Raw genomic sequence first — 12,315 nt, 5'->3', positions numbered from 1 at the left:
TCTGACGCAATAAGCATTTTTTTTACAAAGTGAATTATTTCCAGAAGAATGACATTTACATTTGTTCTTTTTTTTAATATTTTTTTACAAAGTGAATGATTTTCCATATTTACAGAAGAATGACATTTACATTAGTTCTTTTTACATTGTCTCAATGACATTCAGCTCAATGGTATACAGTCTCAATGGCACAGTCTCAATGGCACACTCTCAATGACATTCAGCTCAATGGTATACAGTCTCAATGGCACACTCTCAATGACATTCAGCTCAATGGTATACAGTCTCAATGGCACAGTCTCAATGACATTCAGCTCAATGGTATACAGTCTCAATGGCACAGTCTCAATGACACACTCTCAATGACAAAGTCTCAATGACATTCAGCTCAATGGTATACAGTCTCAATGGCACAGTCTCAATGGCACACTCTCAATGACAAAGTCTCAATGACATTCAGCAATGGTATACAGTCTCAATGGCACAGTCTCAATGACACACTCTCAATGACAAAGTCTCAATGACACACTGTCTCAATGACATTCAGCTCAATGGTATACAGTCTCAATGGCACAGTCTCAATGACACACTCTCAATGACAAAGTCTCAATGATATTCAGCTCAATGGTATACAGTCTCAATGGCACAGTTTCAATGACACACTCTCAATGACAAAGTCTCAATGACATTCAGCTCAATGGTATACAGTCTCAATGGCACAGTCTCAATGGCACACTCTCAATGACAAAGTCTCAATGACACACTGTCTCAATGACATTCAGCTCAATGGTTTACAGTCTCAATGGCACACTCTCAATGACAACTTCTCGATTACATATTATCTCAATGACACACTATATCAATAATATACTGTCTCAATGGAATTCTATCTAAATGACACACTGTTTCAATGACCTACCTCCTCAATGTCATAAGTCTCAATGACATACTGCCTCAATGACATTTTTCTAAATGACAAGTGTTCAGGACTGTTCATTAGACGTTCGTGGTACCGCTAGGAATGTATTGTAGCGTCACGCTGCTTATGACGTTGAGATTTATGTGCAAATGGAGTTTAGAATCATTACAAGTAGAAACAGCTAGTATTTCTTATTGTGCCTAAAAAGTCTGATAATACCACTCTAAGATGTTTACCCAAATTCCCTTATATTCATAAACACAAACGTACATGTAACTGTGTTGTCAAAAAGCAACACTTCAGATAATTTGGTTATCATTTTGTTCCATAGTCATTTTCTCCAGTTTAGAGTATAAACCTATAATCTATTTAAACCTTGCTGTAACAGAAACAAAAACTTTAATTCCTTGAATCCACCTTTTTCAGTGGCAAACTTAACATTCCTTTCCCTTAGATATTGTGTTCTTGAGTTATTTTATCACATAACTTGAAATCATTGCATCAAATTCATGCAAATAGACTGGCATGTGCTATTTTTTTTCTAATTTCTATACTACAAAAACCTTAGATAATTGGACAAAACTTTAATATATGGATACATAAATGGGGATTACACGAGTCATGAACAAATAAATAGGAAATGTGTCCATGGGACAAAGATAATGCCCTCTCTTGCATATAATATAAAGTTATAAAGGGACATCACTGAGCAATGGAAAAAATGAGGCTACCCAAATTTGTGCTTGATCTGTGTTTTGTGATAATAAGCATTGTGTATAACTTTCATAATATTTGGTTGAGGCAAACTAAAGTTAGAGAACTGAAACGAAAAAATCAGCAATTTTTTCCATTTGTAATGGACATAACTCTAGAACGATTTTAAAAGTGACGCCACCAAAATTCAAACTTGATCTGTGTTTTGTGGTTATAAGCATTGTGTATAACATTTGGTTGAGACAAACTAAAGTTAGAGAACTGAAACCAATTTTGGAACGTACATACTTACATAAGGACTGAAGGAAGGACAAGGGTAAAACTTAATGCCCCCTCTGCTACTGCTGGGGCATTAAGATCTTCCATGGAATGATTTAAAGCATTTACATGACAACTACTTCACAGGAAAAGACATGGATGTATAAATTGGTGACAAATTGGAATGGTCAATGTGATTATATTGTTATATGAAGCTATGGAAACAACATGGTTAATAATCAAACAGGTTTACAACAATATCTAATGCACCTTTTGTCTGGCATCTCCCATGAATCCCTACAAACAAATAGTGTAAAAATCATTGCCAGACTGTATGTGGTTACTAAATTTATTAAAATCCTTGTAATAAATGTCTTCTTTGCGAAAATGTACATGTACTGTTAAAATATGATTATCATATATGTAGAAAAGACCTCTCATTAATCCTCTTTATAATCTTAATTACATAAAATTTTGCAGGCTATCCAAATTGTTAGAAACGGTTTGTAATTTCATAATTTGTTTGAATTGATCAAATATATTTCAATAAAATTGAAAATGGAAATTGAGAATGTGTCAAGAGACATCAACCCGACCAAAGAGCAGAAAATAGCAGAAGGCAACCAATAGCTCTTCAACAAAGCGAGAAAATTCTGCAACCATAGGCAAGCCCCAGCTAGCCCCTAACAAAAATGTGTACTAGTTCAGTGAAAATGGAAATGTTTTAATCTTTCAATCCTAAGCTGAGAGTTGCTTCAATTTTAAAATTATGACAAAAGTGCTACCTTTATTTCATTTTCAAGATAAGCATATTTTTTTTCAAATGAAAAAATGAACGTCAGAGTAAATCATTTACAATGATTAAGTGAAAGGGTGAAACCTTTTAAATTTATCTTACAATGATTTGTCGTGCTCAATACAACATATTTTTATACAACATATTCATGCTTTAAGAAAAACATAACACTATGAAAATACAGGGATGTTATATGTAAATGAACAATCCATCAGACCGAAGAGCAAGGATGTCAACAACAACAGGATACTGCATGATCTTCAACAATGAGCAAACAATATTGGTACCATACAGTTTAGTTAACTGCATGGCCATCAACAATAAGCAAAAGGTATACCATGGCCATACAGTTAGCTGTAAAAATGCATGACAAAATGTGAACAATCTACAATTACAGCAGATTTCATTAAGTATGTAGCCAAAGGTAGTATCTTTGGTTAGCTTGCTTGTTAGCTGAACCGTGAATTCATTATCAGGTCAGGTATACTCCCTTCTTTTGGAGTAGCCTAGTCCAACAGACAGATAGATTGGTTATCTGCCGGACTAGTCTACTCTTAAAGGAGGGTAGTTTACCTGACCTAACAATGACTTCACGGTTCAGCTAACAAGCAAGCTAACCAACGATACTACCTTTGAATACACACTCAATGAAATCTGCTGTAAATGAAAAAACAAACTGCCTGATCATTGCTAAAAACAAAAAAGAAACATGTATATGACAAACAGCAACCAATTAGAACCACTGAATTACTGTATCCTGAATTACGACAAACACAAAAAGAGTGCTATACTAACTTACTTTCAATAAACCCTTTCAAACTGGGATATGTTCATGATGGCTCACCTGCTTGGACATGTTGAAACCAAAAATAACAAACAAAAAATCTGATAAATTCTCTCAAACTACAGGAAATGATGTGTGCATAAAGGGTCAAAATTACATGTCAAGTATTCCTAACTCTGGCTTGTATCTCAAATTTTAATGACATTCAACTGGAAAGAAAATTCTACAGTTTGGACACACCCACTTCTGAAACTCACCTTAAGTGATAGAGACTGTTCCACATCAGTGTCATAAAATAGGACAATGTTATGTTTCATGCCCATACTCTGTCGTACACCAATATGATAAAATAAAGCTGACTGTTGCACTGGTATCGTCATATCCACGACCACAACATCAGCATTGTAAAACTCTTCTAACACTGAGGTACTGCCAAAATCTAACTTCTTAAATGGAACATGCTCTAAGCTAGCTTCAACACTGAAAAATAAAGCATATAAGGACTAGAATTGGTATAAAGTTGGTATTTCTAGGGAGGCCAAACAATTCTTGTGATCTGTTTCCTACATATTCTAAATTTTATGCCTACCTTTTAATAAATTTATGGATTTTTTTTTATTAAGAACTGTTCAAATCAATACATTTCTGTTGAAGTATAGAGCATGTAGAGTATTTTCCTACATACCGGTAATCTAAATGACTTTCCTGTGTTGTGTTCGCCCTGTATTTACAACAGCAGACATAACATTTGGAGTACAATTATCATACTCAGACTCAGAATTCAACCAATCAAAATACTGGATTTAGTGTTTCAAGCCCAAACTTGATTGTACAATGTCACATGACACTGAGTTAACTTTTATGACTAATAGCCATGCAGAATGGTTTACCCTCCTCCCCTCCCCTATATTACATATTAGATGTTAATTATACACTTACCTTTTGCAAACCTTTTCTAAGACACATAAGGCTGCCCTTCTTGGGGAATCGATTGCCCCTAGGTTTGTTGTAGCTGTTACAGACTGTCTATCCACATTGGGTGTGGTTTTACCCCAACTGTCAAGCACACAAACTACCTTCATCTTCCTGAAATTTAATATAATAGTGAGAGGTTTAGCCAGCTATGTATAAAACCAGGTTTAATCCACCATTTTTTTACATAAGAAAATATGTGTACCAAGTCAGTAATATGACAGTTGTTATATCTATTCATTAGATGTGTTTGAGCTTTGAACTTGCCATTTGCTTAGGGTCTTTCCGTTTTGAATTTTCCTATTTTCAATATTTTTGTTGTTTACTTCTTATAAACTGAAGGTAAAAATTGCTTTTTCCTAATGAAATATGTGTGACTTTAAAAAAGTACATTTCGACTTAAAGTATTATTTTTTAGTTCTATTCCCAAACTGCGAAAATTGACCTTTTTACTATGTGTACAAGTTCACAAAAATACACAAACAGTACAGTCTTCACGATGAACTGTTAAATCTACAGGCCCTTAGCTCATTTTTCGAAAAATTTTAGTTAGATTCTGTTGGCCTGTAAATATGATTTTTACAGGCCCAAGAGCAATATTACAAGCCTGGGCTGCCAGGGCTGTGTAACTTACATAAACATAATAAAGAACAATAGAAACATGCAATTTCCAGGACCATCTTACTTTCAACATTCAGAGAACATAAAAAACGGTAAAACCTACCTCATAAGATTTTTTGATTCCAATTAACTTAAAGATCGTGAAGATATGAGTGTTTTTTTATGTTTCAACAGAACTTTATCCTTAAAGTTGGTCGATAAAGATTTCAAGATGAATGACATTAAGGTGTGATTTAGACAATTCATTAACACCATTGTGACCATAGCACCTCTTTTATCTATTGAAATGTCAACTTCCTAGATCCACCTCCTTTATAACATGTATAAGATTGGGAATAATGAAATGGGGAATGTGTCAGACAACAACCTTACCAAAGAGCAGAAAATCATGTTTATGTTTGATATTCATTCAAAATGTTACATTACTATTACAGTTGTCTTGCAATTTAAATGTCTTTGGAGTCTTTTGTGTTGTGTGGTTGTTTTATTGTATTGTATAACTTCATCTATCTTACATGTTGAAGACAGCAGGAAGATCAGTAAAGGGGAGGGGATTGGAAAAGCTCCTTAAAGTTAAAGCACATAATTTTAATTCAGTGATTTTTTGGTTAAAACATTTTTTTGGTACAATTTTTTATCTGATTTTGAAGTCACCTCCCTCTTTTTAGGCAAACATGATTGATGAGCCCCTTTTCAAAACTCATTGACCAATCACTGGCACTGTCTGATGAACGTTTTGTCAATCTTTTTATGAATACATGTACATGTATGTTAATCAAAATATTTGTAAGGCCAAATAAAAAAGTATGTGTGGTTCCAGTTACATCTGAAAAAAAGTTAGGGTAGGTAGGTAGGGATTTTTTTTATTTTATGTTTTTTTTTTACATTGAGTCTATGGGAGCAACATTCTAACTTTAACAGTGCTTAATGAAAAAAGACAATAAAATCTTTAGGGTAGGCTATTTTTGAGGCGAAAAAGTATGGAAGGTAGGGTTACTGGAACCACACATATATTTTTATTTGGCCTAATCCTCATAATCATTGATAAAAGATTAAAAAGAGACAATGTATCCTTAAAGGAAAACCTTACAATTTTTTAAAAACAAAATATGCATACATATGCAAGGTCATGTACTACATTTTTTGTACACGTACAAATGCACCTCTATACTATATTTGAATTTTTGCCATCATTAGTGCAATGTAATTGGGTTGACAAAATCTTTGGGTCATTTAACTTTGAAAAATAAAAGAAATATGATTGCAATCTTAACTTCACTGTTTATAATTACAGTGTCTAGTTCCAACTGAATGCACACATTCTAGTATATATATATAACCTATATTGTGATTTTTGAAGTGCATGTAAACAATTGTTCTTTAAGGTTATTATATCAACAACAACAATATAAATATGTTTATATAACACAAAAGACGCTAATAAATGTCAATGCAGAATCTATTACCAATTGTTACAATTATGCCAAATGTCATTGTCCTTATTAAAACATAAACATGATCCTAAAACATAAACATGATTCCCATGATCAATAAATACAGTCTTGGTGTCAGAAATGTAAACAAAATACCATGTTAAGTTTGATTTAAACTCAACATCAGTCGCAGCTGGTCGATAAAGTAAACAAACTTTGCAAGAAAAAAACTTATGTTTACTTTATAGATATCTATCTTCTTAGGGTGTCAAGTTAAATTAGATAATTATTCATTTTGTATTCTTAGGAAAAAAAGATTAAAAATTCCCTACCTGTTACATGTATGTAAAATCTTCAAATCTTTATTTGCCATCTTCACAAACAATCTATTTCAAGTCTATTTAATATTGAATATTGCCCTCACATTAATAAGACATTTCTTGGAATTTCTATGTAGTAATTAAATATAGGTTTAAAATTAAGAACATGATAAAGGGACACAACTCCAACCTATGCAAGAATCTATCATGTCACATGTTTTTTGCAGTCAACAGTAGTCTTTTGTTAAAAGCATCCAATTATAGCACTCTGTCATTAAATCTAAAGGATGATGATGTAATCTATCAGTATATTGGTTAACCCAACATCATGTGTGCTTATAGATAAACATCACATCACACATGATATATCTAGACTGCATGTTCTCTTAATTATAGAAAATAATATTTTGTTCCTATTTGCTCATGTTACCAATTTTCCTCAACTCTGAACTGTTTTTTATTAAAAATAAAACAATTTTATACATGTAGGAATATATTTTACTTCAGACTTTGCAAAGATAAAACATTTCAGGTCCTACAACAATTAACTAGAAGTGATCAGAAGTAGTAGTAGTAGTAGTAGTAGTAGTAGTGGGTTTAAAAAGTTATGGCAGACAACTAGTACTACAAGAGATAGAGGCATATAAATACATTGTATTAATGTTAGATGCTAATGTTTCTACCAGTTTAAACTAGGATGAAACTTGAAAAAACAGCAGGACTGGTGTTTTGAGTAAAAAAATAATGCAGGATGACAATTTATGTAAAAAAATCAGGATAAACTGGATGGACCTACGGGTGCGGGAATTCTCGCTACATTGAAGACCCATTGGTTGCCTTCGGCTGTTGTTTGCCCTATGGTCGGATGGTTGTCGCTTTGACATATTCACCATTTCCTTTCTCAATTTTATGATAAAAAAAGTAACCCCCCCCTCCTCCCAAAAAAGGGAACAACCATTGAACTTCAAAGGGGTACGTTTTTTTTGTCTGAGTCAGACAATTTTTTTTTGCACACAGTGTGAACAATTTTATTTAGTTTTTCCGTCACTATGATGACTATCAATGAAATTTTTTTCTTCAAAATTTTAACACTGTAAGCTACATGTATGTGGAAAATCTGGATCTCCATATTTTTTAGAGTTATCTGCGTGGCCAAATATTTTTTTTCTTCATTAAATTGGGGATAACAATATTTGTAAAGGAAAAAAAACTACCCCCCCCCCCTTTTTAAAGTTGTTACTTTATCAATTGCTGTTTTGACTGTGACCTTTGAAATATTGACCTTTTATTTTGATCCCCTTTTAATGTCCAATTTAGACCACTTTTCAATTCATTTTCATACAAACTATTTCATGTATACTACCATTTTATAGCCTTTTAACAATGCTTGGGCATAAAACTCCAAAAAAAAAATCAATATATGTTGATACATGTACATGTCTTTTTTGTTTGTCTGACAGGTAGGTACATGTCAAACAACAGCTATACTGGACTTGAACTTTTTATTTTTTATGAACCCGGTTCAAGAGAAATACTACAATGTAACATGACTATACAGCATTAATTATCAATTTTCTAAATTGATGTTTTGATTTCAATAAAATGAAATTTTTTTAATTTAGATATTTAGATATATCCCAATATTCTCTTTAGTTTGTCATTTGTATGTAAAAGTTTTATGTACAGGATTGTTCTATGCAGCATAATTTTTGTTTTTTAATTTGATGTTTTGATAACAATAAAATGAAATTTTCTAAATTTAGATATAATCCAATATTCTCTTTAGTTTGTGATTTGTATGTAAAAGTTTCATGTACAGGATTGTTCTACGCAGCATAATTTTTTTTTTTTTAATTTGATGTTTTGATAACAATAAAATGAAATTTTCTAAATTTAGATATTCCAATTACATGTACTCCGTTACATGTACATATACATATGATATGAAAATGTAACAAAATATAGATTATAGCGTTTTAGAAGCTTGTCTAATTAGATCTGCACCAGTTCAAACATCACCTGAATAATTTATGACCATGCACAATAGATATAGCATGATCATAAAGATTATAAGCCTTGGTATATTTTAGTCAATGAATTTTATCAACTGAATGGAAAAGATAATTGCACATTTATCACAAGCAATATATATCTATGATGGTAAAAGTAATTCTAGCTTTTTTATTAGATTAAAAGAAGTGAAGATCCAATTCTGTAAACCTAAATATACTATAATAACATGAAATATGATGCATACAGCTGTATATATATAGAATATGATGGAATAAATTGGAACGAGATACATTTGGATACACATTTTTTTCTCAACATTTGCTCAAAGCCACTTAGCATCATGAGTATTTGATGTATTTGATAATTTCTAAAATGACTTTTTTTTTACAGATTTTGTTAAAGATGTTATGCTATAATTAAAAATAATCAATTTTAAAATTCCTGGTTGACAAATGCAAAAATATACATCTTATTATCTTGTGTGGTGAGAATACTGAAGCATGTACAGATACACAAGGGTTATCACACTTAGGAATTATAGGGAAATGTAACTTCTTGTAGGCAGCCAGCCTTAGGGCCCTTTATAGCTTGTTGTTAGGTGTAAGCCAAGGCTCTCTGTTGAAGAACGTACTTTGTCCTATAATGGTTTACTTTTACAAATTGTGATTTGGATGGAGAGTTGTCTCATTGGCACTTATACCACATCTTCTTATATATCAAGACAAACATGGAGAAATAGGATTAAGACCCAACATGGAAACTTCAGGGAGAAGTGAAGCTCCAACAGGAAGAAGAGGCTCTCAAGAGCCTGAATTGCTCACCTGTAATATTTATACTCAAAAGATTTTATCCTTTAAACAGGAACAGAGGTAAAAGACAAAGCCAATCAAGGTGCACTCAGTGGGTTGAAAGATGTTTCAGATCTTTTATTTTCAAATATCACCCTTGCATACAACACAAATCATATAGCAAGGCAGTTTGTTTTCCTTGATTCCGAATCATATAGATGCTTCAATGCAAAAATGCCTTGATTTAAAACGCTTGTTGATTACAGCATCGGAAAGGTATGACAAAAAAACAACATACGTTTACTACAGAATCGGAAATATATCACCAAAAACCAACATAGAAAAAAAAAATTTTGGACAAGAATGGCCAATAAACATGATAAAATTATTCGAGTCGCAACAATTCTACCGGGTCAGTGGTAAGAGGAGAAACAAACAATATTTTATTTTTGGCCCTGTTTACAGTTTATCTTTATCTATCATGTCTATAATAATATAACTGAAAACTGCAAAATTTCCTTATAATCATCAATTCAGGGACAATAACTTAAAATTCAGATACCCTTTGCACAAAAATAGACCCAGAACAATGTGAAAGACAGGGATATTGGTTTTTCTCCTTTTGGTCACCTTGCTTTTGATATATCCAAATGGACTTTCCAATAAAATAAATTAGTTGCTAGATTTATTCACCTGAAAAACTTTCAAAATAAGGGAAATATGAATTTTAATTATTTTTCAGGGCAAAATAATCTGAATTTTGGCATTTAGCAAAACTATTTAAAAGTGCATTTGTGAATCTCAACAGTAGTAATTTTTGGTAACTTAGTTTTCCAGAAGTTAATAAGTTTCTACATGTAGATTGATCCCTCTGAAAATCAGCATCTTCAAGGGATGAAATTAACAAACAATTGGATATTCAAAAACTTTGCTAATTTTAAGATGTAAAAACTACACATAATATCAGTGTTCTCCCCAGAGCCTTTTAGCATCATGGTATCAGGTAATGTGATACTTTAATCTTAAATGTGATGCTACATGTATTTGAAGTTGTCTTAATAGATTATATTATGGATGTAATGCTATAATTTTTAGAAACAAGATGGTATTTCAATTTCCCCTGTTTACCAGGATGCTAAATAAAATATCTGGAGAGAACACTGATTATACATTTTTACTTACATTTACTCTTTATACATGTATATTTGTACATGTAAATCCAAAAATACTTTTTTGGGAGACAGCAAAATTAAATCCCATTTGGAGTATTATTATTTTTTCCAGGCTCCATTTTCAAAAAGGGAGTTTTCAATCAAAAGAACACCATAAAATGTTCAGATCTTTTAGAAAAAAAAAAATGACAAAAAATATAATTTTTAAAAAAGGGGGAAGGGTGTTCAAAACCATAGAGCACCCCTGGCTCTGTTAATGTTGACCCATTTAGGGGATAAACCCCAACATTTTTTGTGCAAAACAGAATATACACCTTTAATATCTCTATTTGTATGTTTGTTTTGTTAAATTCCTCTCTTATCTGTTTGGTTAGAGATCTGTGAGAGTACAATGGAATCTGTGCAACTTAGTAACCTGGGTTATTTTCATTCTTCGTGATCGGTGTATTTTTGCTATCCTGATCTGTTTTTCTACAGTATTTTTTATATATATATTTTCGTGATCCGTGATCATGGAAATTTATTTTCTGTGAATTGTGATGAGCCCCCACCCCTCCTCCCCAAATCATGAGCTTTAATGAAGATGTGTCACTAATGTATGTAAAACAATATTTAAAAAACAATTCCCTCCTCAACAAAGAAGGGAGTGCTAGGACAAGGGTAAGTCTGTTATTATATTGGAAGAAGCCAAGAACTAGGGTAGAACCTCCTGGACACTCAGCGAGCAACAAACAAAATTTGTACAATAATATTGGCCAAAAAAAAACATTCCGCCAAAAATTTTGAAGTCATTGACACATCAATGCAAAAGGCATTGTTGTTTGATGCAAATAGTTTAAATGTTGCAGATTCTGAAATAGCGATTCACCTTATTGCTATTAGTACACCATTACCAGACATCACACAAGTTCCCATAAAAATTTGACATCATTATTCAAAATATCTGAAGCCAAAATGCAAAAATGATTGTTGTATGACGTCAATAATTCAAACAAGATAGATTCTTGGGTCAACCGGGAAAAGCAATAAGGTGTATAAGGTTGAAATTATACATGTATATCCCATATTGCCATTATTGGTGATTGGTTCCTTTACTTTTGTGCTTATACATCTTGTCTTCTGTATATCATATTACTGTCATGATGGTTTGTAGCAACGACTTCCAAAGCTATCATTTGGCTATTAGTTCAGAAAATTGGAATGCATATATATCATTATACATCATTTTACATGCAGTGCATAGACCCAGACAATGCACGTTATTTTTCCAATATTGAGAATGCAATCATAAAAATTTACCTGATTCAGTTGAAGACAATAATAAAACTGTTGTCAAGACAGCTGTTATTTGATCACCAGTGGATGCTTCTTTAGTAAAAGTAGCATTTTTCTTCAGTAACTAAAATTGTTTCAGCCCAAGAAACTAAAAGGTGAAGGTCATGAAGATAATTTAAATTTCTCTGACTTTAACATTGTAAAAAAGGGTAAGTCTAGAGTATATTCGAAATTATATCGAATTAATTCA

The 12,315-nt window shown here is 32.2% G+C and overlaps 1 protein-coding gene across 10 annotated transcripts in view; it reads right to left on the bottom strand.

Annotated features, from left to right (window-relative positions):
• LOC143047412 (mitogen-activated protein kinase kinase kinase 15-like) overlaps window positions 1–12,217 on the bottom strand; it is a 95,651-nt gene extending 83,434 nt beyond the window's left edge. For 7 of the 10 annotated variants that reach the window (XM_076220446.1, XM_076220448.1, XM_076220451.1 and 4 more), the window contains exons 1-4: window positions 6,830–6,961; window positions 4,411–4,557; window positions 3,729–3,951; window positions 2,162–2,188 (exon numbers count right to left, since the gene is read on the bottom strand). In XM_076220446.1, coding sequence (XP_076076561.1) covers window positions 2,162–2,188; window positions 3,729–3,951; window positions 4,411–4,557; window positions 6,830–6,870 — 438 coding nt within the window. In that variant the 5' untranslated portion in view covers window positions 6,871–6,961. Of the gene's footprint in view, window positions 1–2,161; window positions 2,189–3,728; window positions 3,952–4,410; window positions 4,558–6,829; window positions 6,963–12,089 lie in introns of those variants that run through there. The other 3 variants (XM_076220442.1, XM_076220444.1, XM_076220443.1) reach the window with 2 other exon arrangements.
• Between the last annotated feature and the right edge of the window lie 98 nt (window positions 12,218–12,315).

The sequence above is a fragment of the Mytilus galloprovincialis genome, chromosome 10 (genome assembly GCF_965363235.1).
Source record: "Mytilus galloprovincialis chromosome 10, xbMytGall1.hap1.1, whole genome shotgun sequence".
Taxonomy (NCBI): domain Eukaryota; kingdom Metazoa; phylum Mollusca; class Bivalvia; order Mytilida; family Mytilidae; genus Mytilus; species Mytilus galloprovincialis.
The sequence above is the reverse complement of the archived record's forward strand: the minus strand, read 5'-3'. Positions and strand labels throughout refer to the sequence as shown.